Source organism: Microtus oregoni, unplaced genomic scaffold, assembly GCF_018167655.1.
Source record: "Microtus oregoni isolate MIOR12 unplaced genomic scaffold, Mior012 000063F_ref0000156, whole genome shotgun sequence".
NCBI lineage: Eukaryota > Metazoa > Chordata > Mammalia > Rodentia > Cricetidae > Microtus > Microtus oregoni.
The window spans coordinates 393,517-419,506 of record NW_024543873.1 but is presented as its reverse complement, the minus strand read 5'-3'; the positions used below and the strand labels follow the sequence as shown (position 1 = coordinate 419,506).

At 42.9% G+C, this 25,990-nt stretch overlaps 1 protein-coding gene across 1 annotated transcript; it reads left to right on the top strand.

Annotated features, from left to right (window-relative positions):
• The first annotated feature begins 2,695 nt into the window (after nt 1–2,695).
• On the top strand, nt 2,696–10,479 carry LOC121439799 (rhox homeobox family member 1-like). The gene is made up of 3 exons (XM_041640422.1): nt 2,696–3,111; nt 3,663–3,708; nt 10,384–10,479. The coding sequence occupies exons 1-3, from the start codon at nt 2,696–2,698 to the stop codon at nt 10,477–10,479; spliced, it is 558 nt and encodes a 185-aa protein (XP_041496356.1).
• Nucleotides 10,480–25,990: the final 15,511 nt, after the last annotated feature.

Genomic DNA, 25,990 nt, shown 5'->3' with positions numbered 1-25,990 from the left:
TTGTCTTCTGACATCCAAACATGTGCTGTGACATGCACTAAATGGTAAAGGTCCATACTCACATAAAAAATAAATTCAACAATTAGAAGGAATCCTAATTTACTTAGCTACTAACTCTACAGGTATTTGACAATGATTTTGTGTTTACAGATGTTGATTTTCACATTTATAAGTCAATATATTTGCGCTACAACTTCCTTAGGAATCTTGCTAGCTGTCCTGATGTCACAGCGCTCTAGGATTCTACAATTAAAAGGAAGAAAGAAAAAGTTTGCATTTGTGTGAGGGGACTGGAGAGATGGCTAAATGGCTAGGAGATTTTGTTGTTCTTTCAGAGGACCAGAGTACAGTTCCCAGGATCCACCTCGGTAACCATCTATCTATAAGTTGAGCTTCAGGAGATCCAGTGTTCCCTGTAGGCATGCATAGGTACAAGCACACCAACTAATAATGATCTTCTGTTTAAAAAAGATTTTTAAAAAATCTGAAAATCACAATTTGTGATTTCTTTTTTTTGAGTTTTTTTTAACTTTTTTTATTGAGAAAAGAGAAAAAAAAACAAATTTCCTCCTCCTCCCAGCCTCCCATTTCCCTCCCCCTCCTCCCACCCTTCTCCCCTTCCCCCCACACCTCTCCCCCTCCCTCTCCAGCCCAAAGAGCAGTCAGATTTCCCTGCCCTGTGGTAAGTCCTAGGTCCTCCCCCCTCCTTGCATTTCTAGGAAGGTGAACATCCAAACTGGCTAGGCTCCCGCAAAGCCAGCACATTACGTAGGTTCAAAACCCCGTGCCATTGTCCTTGGGTTCTCATCAGCCCTCATTGTTGGCCATGCTCAGAGAGTCCAGTTTTATCCCATGCTTTTTCAGTCACAGTCCAGCTGGCCTTGGTGAGCTCCCAATAGATCAGCTCCACTGTCTCGGTCTGGTGATGGATGGAGACAGAGACAGAGACCCACACTGGAGCACTGGACTGAGCTCCCAAGGTCCCGATGAGGAGCAGAAGGTGGGAGAACATGAGCAAAGAAGTCGGGACCACGAGGGGAGCACCCACCCACCGAGACATTTTGTGATTTCTTAACCTGTAACTTCAATAAATTTAATATTAATTTTTAGATTGGTTTATTTTTCATGTGTACAGTGTTCTATCTGCATGCATGCCTTCATACCAGAAGAGGGCACCAGGTCTCATTATAGATGGTTGTGATCCACCATGTGGTTCATGGGAATTGAACTCAGGACATCTAGAAGAACAGGTAGTGCCCTTAACATTTAAGCCATCCCCTTAATATTAATTTTAAAAGCAATGTAAATTCTAGTTTTCTTTTTATTAATTAATTATTTTCCCAATCACATTTCCTCTCCCTTCTTTCTCTCTTCCCAGACACTTCTACTAATCTGCCTTTTCCCCCCATCTACTTCTTCTCTTTTCAGAAAAGAGCGGGTCTCCCATGTATATCAGCCATCTGTGGCATATCAAGTTGCAGTAAGACTAGGCACGTCATCTCCTATTAAGGTTGAATAATACAATCCAGTAGGAGGATAAGGTTCCCAAAGCAAATCACAGGGTCAGAGACATCCCCACTGTTAGGAGCCCCATCAGAAGACCAAGACCATAATTTACACAACTGTAAAACATGGGTAGAGGGCCTAGGTCAGTCCCTTGCAAGCTCTCTGGATGGCAGCCGAGTCTCTGTGATCCCAACTGGATCCAGGTTAGTAAATTCTGTGGTTTTTCTTTTGGTGCCCTAGGCCTCTCTGGTTCCCACAATCCTTTCTCCACCTCTTCCACAGGATTCTCTGAGCTTCATCAGTGTTTGTAGTTCTGCATCTGTTTCCATCAGTCTCTGGGTGAAGGATTACATTTTCTTAATTTGATCCTCTTGATATTTTCCAACATCTCAGCACACTGAGGAAATTTCTTTGAGAATATTAATTGTTCGAATGGAAGCTAGCCCGAGGTTATTTCACTTTTGTATACTTACTGTATATATGGTGCTTTCTCAGCTCAAGTACTGATACAGAGCACTCTCAGCTTCAGGAGTTTGCTGGCACTGTGAAAAGGGCAGAGACCCACACAGTGTCAGCCTAGTCAGACATGAGAAGTACTGAGCAGGACATCGTACAGTGACTCTGATGGAGATTCCCAATAAACCATCTGGAGCATTTTCATTGTTTCAATGGTGACGTCAAATGTTTTGCAGTGACTTGTCCCCACAAATCCTACATAAACTCCACTTCACAACCATGGCACTCCTTCAGGTAGAGGACAGTGTTGGTGTGTTTTCAATGTCCTCTCAAGGAAACTGGGACAAACACTAGCTGACATAACCATGTCCACTTAATTCCCAGATCTTGCAGTGTGCACCCAGTGAGATACAGAAGCTAGAGTTCTCCAGAGGTTCACCCAGAGGCCATGTGCTCGGTGTAAATGTGTGTCCTCATCCCTACTTGCGCACCTGCAACAGCTTTCTTGCTCCTCACATCATTCCTCAAGGCTTTGGTGGACTTGGTTGGATTCCAATTTGGTTACATTCAGCACATGCTCCCTAGAGCCTCTTTCACTTGGCATGTATCTCCTATAGGGATTGTGTGATGGAAAGAGGACAGATGTGAATCTTGCTAAAACCCACATGCTGCAAAGTCATTTCAATCCACAAAGCATTTATGGAGATGACACTACTCTCTTTTAGGTCTCATCATGGCTTTCCAATCCCAACAAGTGGAGCCCAATGTCTACAAACTGGATGTAAATGAAATTGAGGTGAGCCTTGATTTTGAACACGAGGCCACTGCAGCAACAGAAAGTGTCTTCTTTGGAGAAGGGTCTCTAAAAGGTTCCGACAAACCAAAGAACCAGGGCATCTCACACCACGAGGATGATGTGACCCACGTTGTTAACTTCAACTACGTTGGTGATGACATCAGGCATGAGAGCCATGGGAGCCACCAAGGGTACAGAAACCCACAGTTGAAGGAGCAGGAGAATATGGCTGCTGGCAGAGTGCCACAGGTCCGGCGCACAAGGCCAAGGATCCAGTTTGGTCTCACACCCATGCAGCTGAATGAGTTGGAAGATGTTTTTGAAAAAACTAAGTACCCCGATGAGATCATAAGGTATGTGACTTGTTTCAGTAGCTGTTCTAGCACCCATCCATCAGCATCTCATTAGGAGATATGTTCTTCACACTGTTGCCCCTATCTGGTTTGAGCCCAAGCATGAGGTCTTTGTTTAGTTACTGGGTATGGGAAGGATGTTTTTGTGGTCAAATCAATACACACACACACACACACACACACACACACACACACACACACACAGTGTTAATTCTATAAACTGTTTGGTGCCTCTCAATTTCTTTGTAAGTTTTCTTTTTTTTTTATCCTCGTCTTCTTTGTGACCCATGTTTTATAATGGGAATTGAACTCAAGATCTAGTGGTTTCTAAGCAATCCCTCTACTAGTACAGCATATCCACCTTGTGTAAATTAATGTGGTTATTTTTGCAATAAAATAAAGATCAATGAAAAGCCGCTTTCATACTTTAGAGCTCACCATTTCTACATAGTTTTGTGTTGCCTGTGATCCATTTCCAGAAATCTCTTCATTTTGCCAAGCTGAAATGCTGTATTTCACTAACAGCTCCACCTTCCATCTTCTTCCCACAGGAAGGACCTTGCAAAGCGCTTGTTCCTGGGAGAATCCAGAGTGCGGGTCAGTAAATCCGAAAAGGGTTTGGGCAGGGCACTCTGCTTCAGGACATGGTCCATTTTCTTGTACCCATTATGAAAAGCATGCGTGAGTGAGAGGTGTCCTTGTCTGGGTTATAATAGTAACTGAGCACTGAGTCTTGAAGTTTTCCAGAGGTAAAAATGGAACGGGCATCCATTAAGTGTTCTTTCCCATTATTTGAGACAGCATAGTCTCTTGACTGAAAAAAAAAAATTAAAAGCTCATTTCTAATTTTTATCATTTTTATCATATTTGATTTTCTTTATTGAGCTATATATTTTTCTCTGCTCCCCCTTCCCTTTCCCTTCTTCCCGACTACGCTCTCCTGTAACCCCCACATGCCCAATATACTCAGGAGATCTCGTCTTTTTCTAATTCCTATGTAGATCCATTTATGCCTCTCAGAGGGTCCTCTTTGTTGTCTCAGTTCCCTGGGATTGCTGGTTTTCTTTGCTTTATGACTAAAAACCACTTATGAGTGAATATATATTATATTTGTGTTTGTGGGTCTGAGTTACATCATCCAATATGGTGTTTTTTAGATCCATCCATTTGGCTGCAAATTTCAAGATGTCATTTTTTTTTACTGTTGTGCAAATGTATATTTTTCTTTCTTCCATTCTTTAGTTGAGGGCCATCTAGGTTCTTTCCAGGTTCTGGCTCTTACGAATAATGCTGCTATGAACATATTTGAGCTGATCTTCTTGTGGTGTGATTGAGTATATAACCAACAGTGGTATTGCTTGGTCTGGAGGTGGATTGTTACCTAGTTTTCTGAGAAATCGCCATTCTTACTTCCAAAGTGGCTGTAAAGTTTACACTCCCTCCAGCAATACAGGAATGTTCCTTTTACCCCACATCCTCTACAGCATAAGTTGTCATCAGTGTTTTGATCATGGCCATTCTTATAGGTATAAGATGGAATCTTAGAATTGTTTTGATTTGCATTTCTCAGATGTTGAACATTTCCTCAAATGTCTTTCAGCCATTTGAGATTCACAGAACACTTATAATCAGTATGGGAACATCATATATGTAGACAGCATTGAGCATTATATGGTCATGCATATAGGAAAACATAAATGTTTACTGGTATGTGTACAGTGATTAATACTGAAGTCCAGACACTCAGGTCATTTCAGGGTACTTATGTGTACTGTTGTAGTAGGACTCTAAGTGACCTTGGGAACATCTAATTGATGTAGCAAGTAGTAGGAGAAAAACAGGGCTCTGTTTCAACAAAGAAACACTTAGTTATAAGTGTGGATTAAGTAAGGCCAGAGAGAAATTAGTGTTTCATAACGAACCTTTGTTTAATTTATCCAAGAGTCATGTGGGAAGACACTCACAAGTGCGCATGATTGGCCCTCCACCTTTGTAAGTTTGTGGAAAGCCGATGTAGACAGCAGCAAAGTTGAACCTTCATGTTCCCCCATGCTGTGTTTAGATTATCTAAAAACAATGCCAAAATAGTCATGTCAGTGTTATGACATGTATGTGGCTGACAGCTTTAAAGGGTTAATTTTGTTACAATTAAACAAAAAGAATAACATTGAGCTCATTTAAGTTAATCGAGTAAAGAGAACGGGATCAGGTGAAGTTATAGAACGTCAAAATGCAGGTTGGTAATGAGGAGAGGGCCCGAAGAATAAAGCTCTTGCCACATGAGTCTGAAGATCTGAGTTGGGACCCTCAGCATAAAGTTTAGCAGGTGTCAGCTCACCTGTAGTCAGAATCTCTTATTCAGGAGGCAGAGACTGCAGATCCTTAGGGAGACCTAGATTAGCTCAGTTGCTGAGTTGAGGTTCAGGGCCAACCCTGACAGTGTAAATCATGTGGGGAGCAAGCTAGGAAGATGCTTGACTCTGACCTTGGTACTCTGCAAGCATGAGTATGCATTTGCACATAGATACACATGCAGATCACACACCTTTGCAAGTTTTTATGTGTTTGCAAATACATAAAAAGCAAAGGTGCCAAGCCACGGTCAAGTGTGTCTTCTGTTGACTAACTTAAAAACTGAAAGTATTCTTTTCCTTTAAAAGACACTATGTTGAACATGTGGTTTTTTTGGAATGTGGGAAAAGATAGAGCTCACTTGAAGAAAGAGCTGTAGCTATCTTATTTTCAAATGAATTTCTTTTCTTCAGACATTAAAAACTAATGTTTAGATCATGGGATAAAAGCTTAGGTCATGAGTCCAGAGAAACTGACTGCTCCATAGCAAATGAGAAAGGAGAAAGGCAGTGCAGAGTGCTATTCATGCTAACTTCCTTCAGCATGGATCAGGGCAGTCTTGATGTAGGCAAATTCCCTACCTGAAGCAGTAGCTTGTGCGGAATAGCATTCCTGCCTAGGAGCCCCTGATGACTGACATCCTAACACCACAATGTGTAAACTAGAGTAGGACCAGGCTCAGGTTGGAGAAACTGGGAGAGAAGAGGGAGAATCCCCCAGGATGGAGAGGAAGAGAGATTGGAAAAGAAAAGCTGAAGGAGTGAGGCATTCTCCCCCTGTCGAGATGACAGGACACTGTACTTCTGCTCCAGAGAGACAGAGGTGCTGCAGTCCTATAGACTGTTGGGAGGAAGCTCTGGAGACACAGATGCACTGCAGCTTCAGAGAAGCCAATGCACTACAGTTCTAGAGGCTGATGCACTGCAGCTCTAGAGATGCTGATGAATCACAGCTCTAGAGAGATTGATGATGCACTGCATCTCTAGAGAGACTAATGGACTATCACTCCAGAGCCATTTGTCCTGCAGCTCTAGAGAAACTGATGATGCACGGCATCTCTAGAGAGACTGATGGACTATCACTCCAGAGCCATTTGAACTGCAGCTCTAGAGAGACTGATGATGCACTGCAGCTCTAGAGATGCTGATGAATCGCAGCTCCAATGAGACTGATGATGCACTGCATCTCTAGAGAGGCTGATGGACTATCACGCCAGAGCCATTTGTACTGCAGCTCTAAAGAGACTGATGATGTACTGCTTCCCTAGAGAGACTGATGGACTATCACTCCAGAGAGGATGATGCACTGGAGCTCCAGAGAGGATGAGAAACTGCACCTCTAGAGGCCTATGCACTACAGCTCTAGAGTCTAATACACTGCAGTTCCAGAGAAACTGATGCACTGCAGCTCAAGAGAAGATGATGCAGTGCAGCTCTAGAGATGATAAATATCAGCTCTAGAGATACTGATGTACTTCAAATATAGAGGCTAATGCACTATCACTCTAGTGGCCTATGCACTACAGCTCTAGATGCTCATGAACTGCAGCACCAGAGAGAGGCTAATACATTGCAGCTCCAGATAGGCTGATTTACTGGAGCTCTAGGGGCTGATGCAGTGCAGCTTTAGAGGCTGATACACTGCAGAACTAGCTAGATTAGCTAGAGCTAATATGCCAACAGTGACTTAATTAATATAGTTGCTTTGTGATTATTTCGAGGCTAAGCTAACTGGACAGCTGGGGCTTTGATTGAGTTCATGGAGGCATCATGTTGATTTGTTTGCGTTCCCCTCATGGATTCTGGTCCTTTAGTTGGCCTTTTTTAGACTATACATCCACATAATAGAAGATGCAGGGAGGAAGAGAAATGGCATGGACTCAACGATGTGCAGTTTGAGGACTTCCCAATATAATGGACCCTTATTCCCTAGGAGCCTGAGAGGATGGTGACATCTAACAGGTAATTGTGACTGTATTTCCATAGCTGGCTATGTATTAAGGAAGAGGTGGCTTTGTTAACTGCTCTCCACATTGTGACAATTCACAGTGCTGTCTGGAGGTTCAGCCTAAAAACGTTGGATCTCCTGGTATAAGAACAGAGCCCAGGATGCTCTTCATGTTGGCAAGAAGTAGGGCATCACTATCAAGCTTCAACTCTCATTGAGACCATAGCTTTTGTCCTGAACCCAGAAAACATTAGAGGACATAGAATATGGCCAGGTGAAAAGTCCACAGGTGATAGTGACCTCACCCTATTACCTACATGGTGGAAGCAGGGAGTCCCAAGATATCTGAATGAATTGTCTGAATTGGCTCATTTCCCTAATCCTATAGATGACAACATCAAATATCTGTGCCTGCCTCCCTTGGAGTAGTGTTAGCTCTCCCAAGTCAATTTGGGAAAGATGTTTGTTTGTTTGTTTGTTTTTGTTTGTTTGTTTGAGCTGGGGATAGGCTGTGACTTTGAACACTCTTTTGGCAAGTGTGATTCCTTGTAATCACCCCACCTGCTTAAGGTGCTGGAGCAATAAGAAGCCATCCATCGAAAAATGGTGAGCTGAAATCATGGGAGTAAAGTGGTTTTCCACAGAGAAATTACGTGTTTTGATAAAGAAATATATGCCAGAGTAGATTCAGAAACACTGGAACAGAAAGAGAAGATGCTGGAGGGAGAAAAAGGAGAGGGGAATGAGAAGAAGTAGGAGGAGTAGGAGGAGGAGGAGGAGGAGGAGGAGGAGGAGGAGGAGGAGGAGCCTGGGAAAGAAGGAGATTGTTTTCTGACAGTTAAGGGGAGATAGGAAGCAGGTATCCCAGTATCCTAAGTCGTGAATCTCACAGCACACCTTGTCCTTCCTGACATGGGCGCCTTGTGTGGAGCCCCAAAGGAAGTTAGGATTGAGGTGTCTGTACAGGGCAGTACAATCAAGTGTATTGTTGAAGTGTGTTGTGTTGACTTCATTTTGGTTTTTGACCTTTTGTACAGAAAATAGATTTTTGTTCCTTTAGAGTCATCCAGCACCTTTGTATATTCCAGGTTTTCTGCTTGTTCTTCTGCTTTGATCCCTGAGCCTTTAAGGGAGGAGGTTATGAACACATTCCAATTAGGATAGAGCACTCCATAGTTGTGAGCAGAGATGGCCATTCACACGGTCTATAGCTAATGGAAAGTCTTTATTCCAGCAGATTAGGATGACACCAAGGTATCTGGGCATGTAGGCATGGCCACAGGTGTCCAGAACATGGGGGTTGTAAGGGCATCTTAAAACCTAGATGTCCTAGCATCTAGCTTAGCCAATGCAGATGCCTGTGCAGAAGTAAGCAGTTTGAATCAAGCTGTTTACTGAAGCTAAGATAGCAGTTAGCTGGCAAAGGGGTTCATACAAACAGGAAGTTTAACCACAGCTAAGTTAGCTAGAATATCCCTGATCTTTGGTCCCTAGAATAGATTAATTAATTTCCCGTGGGATTCTCCATGACAGAGATCAAAGTCGATTTCTACCTGAAATGGCCTCAACAAGAATAGAAGATGGAGGAACCTCTTCACTGGTTAAACTGTCACATTTCCCACTAGATCACAGGGCATGAGTCCAATCATTGACTTGTCCTGTTCTAGGAGGTCATAGTTGTTTCTAGGGACCAGTAATTTTCCGTTTGAGGCAGTTGGCCATGCGGGTGAAGATGCAGGGTTCTACCATTAGGCTGAGCACGACAAGAATCAATGGTCCAGTTAATGCTGACACTAAGCTATAGGGATCCAGTCACCAGAGATTGATAACAGTGTCCTGATCTATGTCTTCTATCTTTCCTTCCTTTCTCTCCCTTCCTTTTCCTCTTCCCCTTCTCTTATCTTCTTTCTATCGACTAATCTTGTCCCCTCACTTACCCTTTCTACCTTCCTTTCCTCATCATCCACCAGTCCTTTCTCCTCTACTTATTTAAAAAGCAGTTACTCATGGATGCTCTCCAGGGCATTGGCAGCCCGTTCCCAACACCTCATCTTCACTCTCTTCTCCTCTCTTAGACCAATAGGCTGCTGAATTTTCAGGAAGCCTGCTGAAAACCAGACTTGGCCAGGGATTGGCCCATCACTTCGCAGCAGCTTCCTTTCCTGTGCATAGGAGATAAGAGGCCTCTATGGGAAGACACAGAAACCTCCACAGTCACCCAGCAAGGGCCTCGCCTTTTAGTAGATCTTTCATGGATAAAACAGTACAGGGTCACAGTAAAAGAAATTAGTAATATATTCAGGTTTCTGGCTCTTCAACTTAGATCAGAAATCTTGGGATCATCTCCAACAATCAAATTTGAATAATCTATGGCACTTGTTTCAGCTGTTCCTGCACCTATTCAAAGGAAACCAGAATTGGGACCAATTAGGCCTTTGTTAACATAGATTCAAGGCCAAATATGAGCTCTCCCATCTTCTCAATTATAGGCATATATCATGAGGATTACATAGACAAGAATTCATGCAGTGGGGTGTGACTTTCCAGAGAGTCAGGAGAGATATCATTATTCTAAGCAGTAGTTAAAGTAAGTCAGATAATTCAAGGGAATGACGAGGTACATTTTACTTGGCAGAGAGTGTGTAGATTGTAATACCTGAAGACCCTTTGATATCTGGTCTTCTCCATATCCTGATTTACTGATCCCCGTTCTCTTTCTTAGAGCCATATTTCCCATTTCCTTGAAAGAACATAAGATGGGAAAGGTACTAGCTAATGAATTTCCCATTTCCGGTTGTTCTGAATTCTGACTTCCAGGGCTGGGGTTGCATAGGATTTTGTGTGTCCTTGTTTAGAAAAGTCTGGTCAATCTAAAGCCTCACTGGCATTTACTGTTACACAGAGTTGTTTTTTCCACTTGTGATACTGACTGTTGAATACACTAAAGCCATCTCTTTCACCATGTTATTGCAGAGCTGGTTTAAGAAAAGAAGAGGCCAATACAGGAAACATCAGAAGTCTCAGATTCTCCAGTGTGCATCTTCTGATGGCCAGGACACCTTGCAGTAAGCTTTTGTAGGAGTCCTGAAGCATCATCCTGTCCAGGCCTCAGATGAAGACAGGATCTTCAGGTTTCACTGACACCTTCTGATGGCTGTGACACCTTATCCCTTCAGCAATAAAGAGTTGTGTATTCAAAATATTTCATGTCCTTTTTGGGGGTCAGTAAGGTGTGGATGTCCATTATTGAGAAAATATTTAACAGAAGATAAAAGAAGGGTTCAAACTCTGAGTCATCTTTTCTATTCCACAAGTCACAAAAGTTTCTCAAGACCAACGGCAATCCTCGCTCAGACATCTATTCTTCTCTGTTGTCACACTGTACCATCCTCACCTTAACTCGACCCTGTGGGAACAAACACCTAAGAACAGGAACAGGACAAGTCCCCAGTGAGAAGACTGTTCACGACAAAAACAGAGTTTCTCCCAAATCTACGAGTTCACTCTTGTACTGCAACAAATACAAAAAGACTACTTTCTGAGCATTCATCAGTGGGGAGTGTGACCAGTGACCTAGGCTACCCCCAGATCTGTTCACAGTAACTCCTTTCAATGGCACAGTCATGCTACTAGGAGTCCTCCTGACACAGGTCATAGTGTTTCAAAGGAAACACAAGAGGCCTTTTTATGCCCATTAGAAAGAGGCTTCCTCTTTGCTCCCACACCTAGCCCAGATGCACAAGAGGCATATTGATCAATCCTCCCAGTTCAAGCAGGAGAGGCATAGGATTCTCAGTAGATGCACTAGGCCAGATTAGTGGAAGACATAGGATGCAGGCTTCAGAGCATGCAGGGAGCAATAGGCTGTGTTAGCCCAAGGATGATTGGAGGAGAGGCAGTGTGGAAAGCCTATAGAAAGGGTTATGCCTGAGTTCCGGCAGGGAGGACACATCAGGGTGGCATTAGCATGGTGGTATATGTCGTGGGGTAGAGTACATGACCTGTGAGAAAGTGGCCAAGGCGTGAGCTGCTTTTGATGCTGTGACTGCTTGTAGATATGGCAGACTCTAGAAAAGGGGGTGCAGCAGGATGTGATAAAGCCTCTTTCTAAACTGAGTACCAGTAAGGGGGGAATCTGGACTTTGTAATGGAGAAGATGGGTAAACAGGGCTGTGTACCGAGGACACACATACAGAAGTTTGGTATTACTGAGGAGGCACAGGTAGACTGGTTGTAGTACAGACTTGTATTAGGATAGTTTGTGGATTGTAGAAGCACTGCAGAGAGATGGAGTATGTGAATAGCAAGAGTGTCCAGAGGACAGAAAACATGTGTACACGTGTTTTGTGTGTCATCTTGACACAGGCTAGAGTCATCAGAGAGGAAGAAGCCACAGTTGAGGAAATGCCTTCATGAGGTCCAACTCAAAGTCATTTTCTCCATTATTCATCAACGGGCAAGAGCCCAGCTTACAGTATAAGGTGCCCTTCCTGGGCTGGTAGTCCTGGGTTTAGAATAAGAAAGCAGGCTGAGTAAGCCATGGGAAGCAAGCCAGTAAGCAGCTTTGCTCCATGGCCTCCTCATAAGATCCTGTGTCTGTGAACCTTCCCTGTTTGAGTTCCTGTTCTGACTTCCTTGATTGATGAACAGCAATGCTGAGGTGTACATAAAATAAAACTCTTCTTCCCCAACTTCCATTTTTCATGGTGTTTTGTCAAAGTGACAGAAACCTTGAGACAACATCCTTCTACTCAAAGAAGAACTGGGAACTCTGGTGCTGGAATTATAAGCACCAAGGTAGATGCTGTATTAGGGACATATATAGGACCTAGAAGGAAGGTAGGTTCATTGGGGTGTGTGTGAGATGGAGCTGGTGAGAAAGCCTCCCCGGGATACTACCACAGATTGCAGTCAGGCTCTTATTATAGTCCTGAGAAACTGTCAGGGCCTGGCTACACAAAGTAGGCATGTGGATCATAGCCCTACAAATGCAGAGGAAGATTCCTCTGTAGAGACCTAAGAACAGTGAGGGAGGGGTCCATTGCTCCTAATTAGGTCCTGGTGTGGGGCCAGAGAGAGCACCTGCAGCTTCACATTCCAGGAGAGGAGCGCACATATGTGTCTATGTTCTTATCCCATGACTGTCATTCCCACAAAAAAACATTCCAAACCAACACACATCTCTTGGGGCCAAACAAATCCCAGAAAAAGGGCATAGAAAGATGGCACAGTAAATATGTGATGATGTGGGAATCGGCTCTCTATGTCGTTATAAAGGAACTGTATGGGCCTATAGCAAGTTATTGGGAACAGAGCTAGGTGGGGAAAACTAAACTGAATGCTGGGAGAAAGAAGAGCAAAGCCAGAGAGAAGCTATGTAGCTCCTCCAGAGATGGATGCCAGAACTTTAGCTGTTAATTCAAAGCCATGTGGTGATACACAGATTAATAGAGATGGGTTAGATAAGGATATGAGTTAGCCACAAATATGCTTAGGCTATTGGCCACAAGGCATTGCAAATAATATGGTTTCTGTATGATTACTTCTGGGCTGAGCAGTCAGGAGACACACAGGTGGCCTTCTTTCAACACCTATGGACCAGTCATGCTCTTTCATGGTACATTTTTCAGAACCTATGGTGTCTTGCATTGTAGCGGCGTAAACGAATGCAGGTAGATTGTAAAGAATATATACAGCTTTAATGAAGAAATAGACTTACAGGACCAAGGTTCCCTCGGAGCACAGGAAGCAGGAGTGTGCGGGCTCCCACGTGCCAGATTTATAAGTAAACTTTCACCCGAGGCAAGCCCACCCCCTAAGGGGCTGGCTTAACCCTACATTGCATCTTCCTGTAACTCCAGCTCCAGGGAAGAGGACACCCTCCTCTGGCCTATACAGGCCCCTGCATGCATACATGTACAGACTCATACACATTATGAAAAATAACATAAGATTTCAAAGAGAAGGTCCAGATTGACAATTCTAGGCAACAGATTTTCATCCATGGGACTTTGTGTACCAGGATCCCTCCAGCTCCTGCCACCATCAGCAGGTTCCCAGTGCACCATGGTTTTGATGTATGTATCTGGACAGGGACACGGCTGCTGTGGAAGTTCAGAAGGTAATTCAATTCTTTTGTTTAATTTCAGCTCAAAATTCCACATCACACAACATTCTAGCAAGGAAATTGATGCAACAGGATTGTAATGTAGCTGGACATATTACTTTCATATTCAGGTGTGGAGAGAGGGGAGTGCATTTGTGCTTACTACTTGGCTTCACTGACGGAAATTTATTCAGTTGTATACAGCTCAAGATTCCCTAGCTAGGGAATGGTGTCTCCAAGGTGGGCCAGATCCTCCTATAACAACTAACTCAGACAATTTTCCTGGGATCATCCAGTGTAGATGATCTCTCATTGAGACTCCCTTCCCAGGTTTTTGTACTTTATCTTAAGATGACAATTAAAACAAATTATCCCAGAAGGTCAAGGTGCCTGTCACCAAGACAGCAGAATTGAAATTCATCCCCAGGATTTACACCGTGGAGGAAAAATCAGCCCATGAATACTGTCCTCTTTTCTCCACACTGGGAAGCTTTATCCCAATAACCAGCAACAATAATAAAATAGTAATAACTAATAATGCTACTCCACACTACAATTCATGTGCTGCATGACAGAGCTTGCCTCGTTTGCACCAGGTCCTGATTTAATGTCTAGTCCCTCAAGAAAGTTGAAATATTGTCATTGGCAGGAACAGGTTTCAAACGTTAAAGAAGGTATCAAGGAAAAGTATCGATGTTTCTGATGTTCACAGGGGCTGTATCTGCCCTTAGCCTCAAGCTTTGTCAAGACCCACACAGCAGCAAAGCATAGGGCCTGCCTGGATTCTAGAGATCAGAATTCCAGCAAGTTACCTTCTTTCCCATTTGATCTTTGCCAGCTTAAAGCCACTCCAGACAGTGACCCCCTAATATATAGAAACACATAAATGGTTTGATCTTGGGAATCTAGAAGCCTGCGTGAAATAGTCACCTGTATAGCAACTCGATATTGCACACCGTTGCCCAGTTATTACTAGGGAGGTATTTGGTTCCCTCTGGGTCCTGGATGATGGAAGTCTCTACCTGTCCATTGCATGGTTATTTAGGACATGGACTGCGGGAGTATAAAACGTACCCCGAAGCAGCCATCAGCTTAAGAAAGGGCCTGGAGTGTGTAATATAAGAATTAATTTTCCTGCTGAGTGCTTTTCACTCTGTCCACTTTTACAAGCACTGCGTGTAGTTTGAAGCTAGTTGAGTCCATCCCACTATCATCTCTGGACTGACTCCTTTATCTAACGTTCACGGTGTACAAGTCAATGTGTGATGGAGGCTATGATGAGATTAGTTTGTGCAGGAGGCAGTGGCAATCATGTCCAATAATAGAACAGACAGTTCTGGCTCAGGAAGGAGTCTTTGGTGTTCCCCCTCTCACAGCTACTATGAGAGGGGTGGAGTACTAAAGTTTTCAGGAAGTTCAAAATCACATCCTAACGCAGACTAGAAATGGCCTCTTAAAGCAGCATGCAACTCAAACAAATTGGAAATTCAATCTCCGACATGCATGTATATGAGCCCATGAAATGTGCTTTTGCAAAAATAAATGGAATGTCTAGAAGCACAGGGTTAAGGTACCACCAGCCTTGGAGCAAAACTGGCCTCCAGGGCCCCTTGTTGGATGGTTCAAGTACTAGCAGCTGCTCTCCGGTCTGTGGAAGTTTCTCCAACTCCCTCTGGCCAGCTCCAAGAGCCAACCTGCATGTTCGTTTGACTTCCCCACCTTAAGGTCACCCCAAACATCTCCTGCAGCAGTTGTCCCTAAGTATAGGCCCTGAACCAAAGAAAAGCTAAACTACAGCCTGATTTCCGCCGATGGCTGCTTTCAGGCCAATACATCCTGCTGCATCTATACGGAAGTTCCAAGAGGAGCCGGCCCCATGAAGTGGCTGAGCCTGGAGGAAATCTGCAGGAAGCCAGGAACAGGACATCTGACTGCATGGTAAAAACAAAAACAGGCCTAAGAGCTGAAGGCAGAGGCATTTGTCTCCCCCAGGAGGACCAGATGTACTACAACAAGGCCAAAGGAGCAAAGACAAATCTCCTGCTTGGAGCCCAGACAACCTCAGGAGGTTTCCTGTTTTAGTCATGCCCTTCCTCCCCAGTCATGTGGCACATTACCTGAGCCACACAGCAAACAGTGACGTCCTCAGGTACAGCATCAGAGAACAGATGCCTCTCTGCAGTATTCCTTCTGCAGCCCCCATTAGAGCCTGTCGGCCTGAGACTGTACTTACAGATGAGTGGAACTAAATGGAGATCCTGTACCTGGGCTGGGCCGGGTTCTGAATGTCCAGCGCCTTTTCCCACTTCTAGTGACTCTGAGCCCTTGGCGTCCCTTCTGACTCCATGGATGGGAAGCCTGGACAGGAAGAGAAGCTGCCAGTGTTGCTGAACTCCAAAGCCTAGCTTTCCTATCTTCGTCCTGCTGCAGTTAAGGGGTGTGATCATCCATGGGAGGGTGTGCCCCATACTTTCCCATGAGTATCCTGTGCACTAGTGGTGTACCCCAGTGCAGTGAACCCTGTTTTATAAGGAGAACAGCTTGGAGATGGTAGGGGGACTGCCAATACTGATATACAGGTCCTTGTCCCGACGGTTTCAGTTATTGGTCACTGTCATCTGCCAAATTTCCTTCTGCCTTGTGGCATGGTCTTCCTGGGCAGCAGATCACCCTGCCCGAGTTTCCCTAGATTGTCAGTGTTCTCTGTCCCTCACGGTGGCTTTCGCAGGTCTGAAGGTGGCCTGGGACATGATTTTAGGAATCTTGTTCTCTTTTCCTCCTGCATCCTATTGTTCCCATAGTTACCTTGTCGCCTGCCTGTCCCTGCTTTTTTCTCTTGATTGACAGAAATAAATCTTCTAAATCTCCATTGAAACTTCAGGGCAAGAACAGGGACTGAACAGAAAAAAATGTTCCAGGACAGTGTCCACCACGGAGATTGGTCAAGTTCAGAAGAGAGGATACAAAGAAAATTCCTCGGAGGCCTTTTCCGAGGAGCAAGTCTCTGCTGTTTAATCTCTGAACTCCATGAAATTTTACTCATGCCAAAGAAGCCAGAAGGTCATTCAGGCAGGGGGTACATTAGAGTAGCAGACACCACTATAAATAGTGGAAAGCTGGAAGGCACCTGAAAGAAAACTGAACTTGAAAACTGAATACATTATTGGATGTGAGACATCATTTTTATGTGTAGTCACATGGTCGTGTGCACAGATACACATTGTTGGTGTGAGTTCATGTATGTGTATCCTTCATGGATGTGTAGAGGAAGGGCAGCTGTTAGTATCACCCTTTAGGTGCAATCCACAATGAAAACGTTTTATTGAAAATAGATTCTTCTCTCATACACTACATCCTGACCACAGATTCTCCTTCCTCCATTCCCTAAATCGTTGACGTCCCGTGTCCCCCAGACCAGATATCCTCCATTTCCTCTTCAGAGAAGAGCAGGCCTCTAAGAGGGAAGAGCCAGACAGAATAAAACAAGATATAATAAAACTAGGCAAAAGCCGTCATACAGATGATGGACAAGACAGCCCAACAATAGGAAAACATTTACAAAAGCAAGTCAAACAGTTTTCCACTCATAAGAGCCCCATCAAGAACACCAACCTAACAGCCACAACATTCACACAGAGGACATAGTATAGACCCTTGCAGGCCCTATGCTTGCTGTTTTGGTCTCCATGAGCCCACGTGAGCTATGCTTAGTTGATTCAATGAGCCATGTTCTCCTGGTGTCGGCCATCTTCTCTGAGAGTCCACATTCTTTTCAGACAGGGTTTCTTACAGGCCTCCTGCTGTGTTTCCTTCTCAGCTTGCTGTGTGATTTTGGAAACGTCACTTGACCTCTCTGTTTTATTCTCCTCATGCATAAGATGAGTGTGTGAAGGCATCATTCTCATGCCTGGCTAAATGATACTAGTCAGGGCTTCAGCCAGGCTTGCTGCTCCATCCCCTAATATGCCTTGACACTCTGACAAGGCTGGCCTTTACCTGTTCACTGGATATAACCTTATAGCTCTCAAGCAGAGCTACATGTACAGACTGAGGCTAATTTTGAGCTTTCTATGTGTTTCACTTCTGGAAACACTGGATGCAGGTGCTGTAGATAAGTCTACACACATCTGTCCACCGTAATTATGACCCTTTCCCTGTTGCCCATCACCTGCCTTTGGGCATCAAGTGCTGTCTCTTGGCCCTTGTTACTCTAAAATCCAAGTAGATTCATCTCCTTTGACTTATTCACTTGAGACCCCTGACTTCTACTAGGAAGTGTGACATGTGGGCAAGAGCCACGTTGGTGCTCTTCAGTCATGGGGATTCACAAGTCTGCTTTCTGCAGTATTCCAGAAGAACAATCCTCTGGGTCTTCCCTGCATGCAGACCTCTGTTATAGGCCAGACTGATGCCAGCATTCCAATTTCCCTCCACCGTTGATTCCCTTTATCAACATGGAGTAAGCCATGCTCATTCACAGTGGCCATCTCCTTACACTTGTTTCTAAATCAATGAATAAACACCAGCACCTTCTTTTAAGGATTTGTTTCTTTTCCTGTGTCTGAGTGTTTTGTGTGTAAGTGTGTGTGCCATCTGTCTGCCTTGTGTCTGTGGAGATCAGAAGAAGGTGTCAAATCCCTTGGGACTGGAGACTAACTGAAGCCAAAGATCACTGTAAGTAACCATGTGAGTGGTGGGAATGAGCCTGTGTCTTCTGCAAGAGCCGACATTAACCACAGAGCCATCTCTCCAGTCCATCATATCATTTACAAAGATGTGTAAACTGCGACATGAAATCCAGGACTATTGCTCAAGGACCATTGATGATTCCTTGACTTTGGTGTAGTTTTTTGTTCCCATCCAAATTATTCCTTCTCCTCAAAGTCCATAGCCTATTATGTGGGCCTGTTCTCTGCTACTATGCATGAGGAAACATCAGGATTTCTTTACAACTTCACCTGCCTATTGTGGAACAATCCTTTTCACTGTGGACATATGTCACTCTCACGGGTTTAATAAAAATCTAATTGACCAGTCTCTGGGCAGGATTTTCAGGGTAGAGAGAATGCTAGAAGAAGAAGGGCAGAGACATGCGAGTCACCAGGCAGATGCATAGGAGGCATCGTGGGCACTACAATGCACAGCCAATTGAGCCACATTAAAGAAGGTAGATTAAAAGGAGTGGGTTAATTTAAGTTGTAAGTGCGAGTTAGAAATAAGCCTAAGCTATTGGCTGGGGTTTCATAATTAATAATAATTCTCAGTGTTGTGATTCAGGAGCTAGCAGCAGAGACAGAAACATCTTCCTCCACCTAGCTGCCTTTTCTGTTTCTTCTCAGGTCTGTCATACTGGACCAGAGCAGTGAGGATGAGGATGCTGATATTAGAGAGGCCTACAGCTGCTGTTCTCAAACTGTGTGCTACGACTTCTTCGGGGACCAAAAGCCTTTTCACAGAGGTTGACCGTGGAAGACCATTGAAAAATACAGATATTGGTATAATGATTCAAAATGGTATAAAATGACAGTTATAAAGAAGAAATGGAGTAATTTTATGGTTGGGGGTCACAACATGAAGAACTATATTATAAAGGGTCACAGTCTTAGGAAGGTTGAGAAGCCCTTGAAAAACACATATAAAGTCAATTTCTGTTTCTCAACTCCAGTTCCTTATTAGAACCGTACTTACTTTAACTATTGTGTGAGCATGACACACCTGAACATGTGGATGAAGAGGGAAATCTGGGAATCTGTTCTCTCCTTCCCTCATGTGAGGACCAGGGGTTGGGATCTCATCTTCAGGAGTGCCATCAGGTCATCTAAGCACTAAGTGATCTCCCCAGGCTGCACTAGGGTTTCTTTTTCTTTTCTTTTTCTCTGTTAACAATTATTTTTTCCCCAGCCTGATCACATTGTCCTCTCCTTCCCTCTTCTCCTTCCCTCCTCTCCTCCTAGTCCCTCCCCTCAACCTCCCCCCTCCTTTCCCTTCAGAAAAGGGTCGGCCTCCCATGTATATTACCAGCATTGGCATAACAAAACTAGGGGGTCCTTCAAACAACCTTTAATGTTTTGACAAGATGAGGTCACTTCTAAACAGTTCTCTATGAAAAATGACAAAATGAGACTTTGCTGGAAGAGGCCTTTATATGGCCCAGGCGCTACCCTGACCCTCAAATACCAACATGACCTCAGGTGTTGGCCCAGATTACAGACTCTGCACCACCCTTGGTGGTAACAGGAGCCACAGACATCAACACAGTCCCCGACAGCTATGTTAGGGCCTTGACCAAGATATTGCCCTAAAAGTTGTATCAATAGGCAAAATGTCCTAAACTGAGTTAAAAACATGTATATATACAATCTGACAAGGTAACTTGCATAGGTGCACAAATATTGTAAACAGAAATAACAAATATAATTTGAACTTGTATCAATGTACAAAAACTATACCAATGTAAATTATCCTTATATCATAGCTCACAAGTATTCACTCAGTTACCCACTATTATTACACCTGCCGTTTTCTTTTTTTTATTGATTTAATTTTAAATTTCAAGTCTGAATTTAAATATATTTTTTTGAGAAAAGGAAAAAAAAGAAAAAAGTTTCTGCCACCCCCCAGCTTCCCATTTCCCTCCCCCCCCTCCCACCCTTCTTCCCCTTCCCCCACTCCTCTCACCCTCCCTCTCCAGTCCAAAGAGTAGTCAGGGTTCCCTGCCCTGTGCAAAGTCCAAGGTCATCACCCCTCCGTCCATGTCTACGAAGGTGAACATCCAAACTGGCTAGGCTCCCACAAAGCCAGAACATGAAGAAGGATCAAAACACCGAGCCATTGTCCTTGGCTTCTCATCAGCCCTCATTGTTTGCCATGCTCAGAGAGTCCAGTATTATCCCATGCTTTTTCAGTCCAGCTGGCCTTGGTGAGCTCCCAATAGATCAGCCCCACTGTCTCAGTGGGTGGGTGCACCCCTTGTGGTCCTGACTTCCTTGCTCATGTTCTCCCTCCTTCTGTTCCTCATTGGGACCTTGGGAGCTCAGTCCAGTGCTCCAGTGTGGGTCTCTGTCTCTATCTCCATCCATCACCAGATGAATGTTCTATGGTGATATGCAAGATATTCGTCAGTATTGCTCTAGGATAGGGTCATTTCAGGTTCCCTATCCTCAGCTGCCCAAGGAAGTAACTGGGGACATCGCCTTGGGCTCCTGGGAGCCACTCTGGGTTCAAGTCTCTTGCCAACCCTAAGGTGGCTCCCTTGACTAAGAATTGTGCTTCCCTGCTCTCCTATCCAAACTTCCTTTATCCCAATCATCCTGTTTCCCTAAGTTCCCCCCATCCTCCCCTTCTCACTTTTCTCTCCCCATCTCCCCTAACCCCCATCCCACCCCACCTCCAAGATCCCAATTTTCTCCCCGGCAAATTTGTCTACTTCCCATAGCCAGAAGGATAACTATATGCTTTTCCTTCGGTTCACTTTCTTATTTAGCTTCTTTAGGTTCAGCAATTGTAGACTCCGTGACCCTTATTTATGGCTAGAAACCAATTATGAGTGAGTACATCCCATGTACATCTTTTTGGGTCTGGGTTACCTCACTCAGGATAGTGTTTTCTATTTCCATCCATTTACATCCAAAATTGAAGATGTCATTGTTTTTTACCGCAGCGTAGTACTCTAATGTGTATATATTCCACACTTTCTTCATCCATTCTTACATTGAAGGGCATCTAGGTTGTTTCCAGGTTCTGGCTTTTATAAATAATAAAAAAAACATAGGGCTGGAGAGATGGCTCAGTGGTTAAGAGCATTGCCTGCTGTTCCAAAGGTCCTGAGTTCAATTCCCAGCAACCACATGGTGGCTCACAACCATCTGTAATAAGGTCTGGTGCCCTCTTCTGGCCTGCAGGCATACACACAGATAGAATATTGTATACATAACAAATAAATAAATATTTAAAAAAAAAAAAAAACATAGTTGAACAAATACTTTTGTCATATGATAGGGCATCTCTTGGGTATATTCCTAAGAGTGGTATTGCTGGGTCCAGGGTAGGTTGATCCCGAATTTCCTGAGAAACCGAAACACTGCTTTCCAAAGTGATAGCACAAGATCGCATTCCCACCAGCAATGGATGAGGGTACCCCTTCCTCCACAGCCTCTCCAGCAAAGGCTATCATTGGAGTTTTTGATTTTATCCATTCTGACAGGTGTAAGATGGTATCTCAAACTTGTTTTGATTTGCATTTCCCTGATCGCTAAGGAGGTTGAGCAAGACCTTAAGTGACTTTTGCCCATTTGAACTTCTTCTTTTGAGAATTCTCTGTTCGGGTCAGTGCCCCATTTTTTAATTGGGTTAATTAGCATTTTAAAGTCTAGTTTCTTGAGCTCTCTATACATTTTGGAGATCATTTTGTCTGTTGCGGGGTTGGTGAAGATCTTCTCCCAGTCAGTAGGTTGCCTTTTTGTCATAGTGACAGTGTCCTTTGCTTTACAGAAACTTCTCAGTTTCAGGAGTTCTTATTTATTCAATGTTGCCCTTAATGTCTGTGCTGCTCGGGTTATACATAGAAAGCGATCGCCTGTGCCCATCTGTTGTAGGGTATTCCCACTTTCTCTTCTATCAGGTTCAGTGTGTTTGGACTGATATTGAGGTCTTTAATCCATTTGGACTTGAGTTTTGTGCATGGTGATAGATATGGGTCTATTTTCATTCTTCTACAGGTTGGCATCCAGTTATGCCAGCACCATTTGTTGAAGATGCTTTCTTTCTTCCATTGTATACTTTCAGCTCCTTTATCAAAAATGAGGTGTTCATAGGTTTGTGGGTTAAAATCCAGGTCTTCTATTTGATTCCATTGGTCGACTTTTCTGTTTTTATGCCAGTACCACAGTGTTTTCACTACTGTAGCTCTGTAATAGAGTTTGAAGTCAGGGATGGCAATGCCTCCAGAAGTTCCTTTATTGTATAGGATTGTTTTGGCTATCCTGGATTTTTTGTTCTTCCATATAAAGTTGATTATTGTCCTCTCAAGGTCTGTGAAGAATTTAATGGGACCTTGATGGGGATTGCATTGAATCTATAAATTGCCTTTGGTAGAATTGCCATTTTTACTATGTTGATCCTCCCAATCCAAGAGCAAGGGAGGTCTTTCCATTTTCTGGTGTCCTCCTCAGTTTCTTTCTTCAATGCCTTAAAGTTCTTGTCAAATAGGTCTTTCACTTCCTTGGTTATGGTTCCCCGCAGATATTTTATGCTGTTTGTGGCTATCGTGAATGGTGAAGCTTCTTTGATTTCCCTCTCTGCTTCCATATCCTTTGTGTATAAGAGGGCCACTGATGTTTTTGGAGTTGATCTTGTATCCTGCCACATTACTAAAGGTGTTTATCAGCTATAAAAGTTCTTTGGTGGAGTTTTGGGGGTCGCTTATGTACACTATCATATCATTTGCAAATAACAAAAGTTTAACTTCTTCTTTTCAAATTCGAATCCTTTTGACCCATTATGTTGTCTTATTGCTATTGCTAGAACTTCAAGCACTATATTGAAGAGGTATGGTGAGAGTGGACAGCCTTGTCGTATTCCTGAGTTTAGTGGGATGGCTTTGAGTTTCTCTCCATTTAATTTGATGTTAGCTATCAGATTGCTGTACATAGCTTTTATTATATTTAGGTATGACCCTTGTATCCCTAATCTCTCCAATACTTTTATCATAAAGGGATGTTGAATTTTGTCAAATGCTTTTTCAGCATCTAATGAAATGATCATATGGTTTTTTTTTCTTTCAGTTTATTTATATGCTGGATTACATTGATAGATTTTCATATGTTGAACCAGCCCTGCATCTCTGGGATGAAGCCTACTTGATCATAATGGATAATTTTTCTAATGTGTTCTTGGATTCGGTTTGCCAGTATTTTGTTGAAGATTTTTGTGTCGATGTTCATGAGTGAGATTGGCCTGTAATTCTCTTTCCTGGTTGAGTCTTTGTGTGGTTTTGGTATCAGAGTAACTGTAGCTTCATAAAAGGAATTTGGTAATGACCCTTCTGTTTCTATATTGTGGAATACATTAAGGAGTATAGGTATTAGGTCTTCTTGGAAGTTCCGGTAGAATTCCGCATTGAAACCATCTGGTCCTGGGCTTTTTTTGGTAGGGAGGTTTTTGATAACAGCTTCTAATTCTTCGCGACTAATCGGTCTATTTAGGTTGTTCACCTGGTCCTGGTTTATCTTTGGTATATGGGATTTATCTAAAAAAGTGTCCATTTCTATTACATTTTCCAGTTTTGTGGCATACAGGCTTTTGTAGTAAGATCTAATGATTCTCTGAATTTCCTCTGTGCCTGTGGTTATGTTCCCCTTTTCGTTTCTGATCTTATTAATTTGCATATTCTCTTTCTGCAGTTTGATTAGTTTGGATAGGGGTTTATCAATCTTTTTGATTTTCTCCAGAAACCAGCTTTTTGTTTCATTGATTCTTTGGATTGTATTCTGTGTTTCTATTTCGTTGAGTTCAGCCCTCAGTTTGATTATTTCCAGTCTTCTACTCCTCCTAGGTGAGTCTGCTTCTCTTTTTTTTAGAGCTTTCATGTGGTCTGTTAAGTCTCCAATATGTGCTTTCTCTGTTTTCTTTAAGTGGGCACTTAGTGCTATGAACTTTCCTCTTGGGACCGCTTTCATAGTGTCCCATAAGTTTGAGTATGTTGTTTCTTTATTTTCATTGAATTCAAGGAAGACTTTAATTTCTTTCTTTATTTCTTCTTTGATCCAAGTGTGGTTCAGTAGTGGACTGTCCAGTTTCCATGAGTTTGTAGGCTTTCTGGCGGTAGCATTGTTGTTGAATTCTAACTTTAATCTATGGTGATCTGATAAGACACAGGTGGTTACTAATGTTTTTTGTAACTGTGGAAGTTTGCTTTGTTACCGAGTATGTGGTCAATTTTTGAGAAGGTTCTGTGAGCAGCATAGAGGAAGGAATATTCCATCCTATTTGGGTGGAATATTCTATAGATGTCTGTTAAGTCCAATGGATTCATTACCTCCAGTAATTCTCTAATTTGTCTGTTAGGTTTCTGTCTGATTGACCTGTCCATTGGTGAGAGAGGAATGTTGAAGTCTCCTTCTATTAGTATGTGCAGTTTGATGGCTGCCTTGAGTTTTAGTCCTTGAGTTTTAGTAATGTTTCTTTTACATAAGTGGGTGCTTTTATATTAGGGGCATAGATATTCAGGATTGAGACTTCATCCTGATGAATTGTTCCTGTTATGAGTATAAAATGTCCCTCTCCATCTCTTCTGATTGATTTAAGTTTGAAGTCAACTTTGTTAGAAATTAGTATGGCCACACCTGCTTGTTTCTTAGGTCCATTTGCTTGATAAGCCTTTTCCCAGCCCTTTACTCTGAGTAGGTGCCTGTCTTTGTGGTTGAGGTGTGTTTCTTGCAAACAGCAGAATGTTGGATCCTGTTTTCGTATCCAATCTCTTAGCCTGTGCCTTTTTATAGGTGAGTTGAGTCCATTGACATTAAGTGATATTAATGACCAGTGGTTGTTAACTCCGGTCATTTTTTTTTTTAGTCCTAGAGTTTGTGTGTTTCCCTTCTTTGAGTTGTGCTGGTGAAGGGTCTCTAGATGTCTGAGTTATTGTGGTCATTGTTAGACTCCTTGGTTAGTGATTTTCCTTCTATTCCTTTCTGTAAGGCTGGATTTGTGGCTATGTATTTTTTAAATTTGTTTTTATCCTGGAAAACTTTGTTTTCTCCATTTATAGTGAACGAAAGCTTGGCTGGGAATAGTAGTCTGGGCTTGCATCCATGGTCCCTTAGTGTCTGCAGTACATCTATTCAGGACCTTCTGGCTTTCATGGTTTTGATAGAGAAGTCAGGTGTAAGTCTGATAAGTTTACCTTTATAAGTAACTTGGCCTTTTTCCTTTGCTGCTCTTAATATTATTTCTTTATTCTGTATGCTTTGTGTTTTGATTATTATATGGCGAGGGGATTTTTTTTTTGATCCAGCCTATTTGGTGTTCTGTATGCTTCTTGAACCTTCATAGGCACATCTTTCTTTAGGTTGGGGAAAGTTTTCTTCTATAATTTTATTAAGTATATTTTCTGGACCGTTGAGCTGCACTTCTTCTCCTTTTTTTACTCCAATTATTCTTAGGTTTGGTCTTTTTATTGTGTCCCATATTTCCTGAATGTTTTGTGATGAGAGTTTGTTGGACTTGCTGTTTTCTTTGGTCAGTGTGTTTATTTTCTCTATGTTATCTTCAGAATCTGAGATTCTTTCTTCTATCTCTTGTATTCTGCTGGTTATGCTTGTTTCTGTAGTCTCTATTCATTTATCTAGATTTTCTATGTCCAGCCGGCACTCTGTTTGTGTTTTCTTCTTTGCCTCCATTTCAGTTTTCAAGTTGAACTATTTTCATTATCTGCTTGATTGTTTTTCCTTGTTTTCCTAGGGTATCATTCACTGATTT

What these genes read in the sequence shown, in the direction of transcription:
- LOC121439799 (XM_041640422.1), top strand. Translation starts at nt 2,696, where the DNA reads ATGGCTTTCCAATCCCAACAAGTGGAGCCCAATGTCTACAAACTGGAT. An exon ending in TACCCCGATGAGATCATAAG is followed by an intron (nt 3,112 to 3,662) that starts GTATGTGACTTG and finishes TTCTTCCCACAG; the next exon opens with GAAGGACCTTGCAAAGCGCT. An exon ending in TGGGAGAATCCAGAGTGCGG is followed by an intron (nt 3,709 to 10,383) that starts GTCAGTAAATCC and finishes ATGTTATTGCAG; the next exon opens with AGCTGGTTTAAGAAAAGAAG.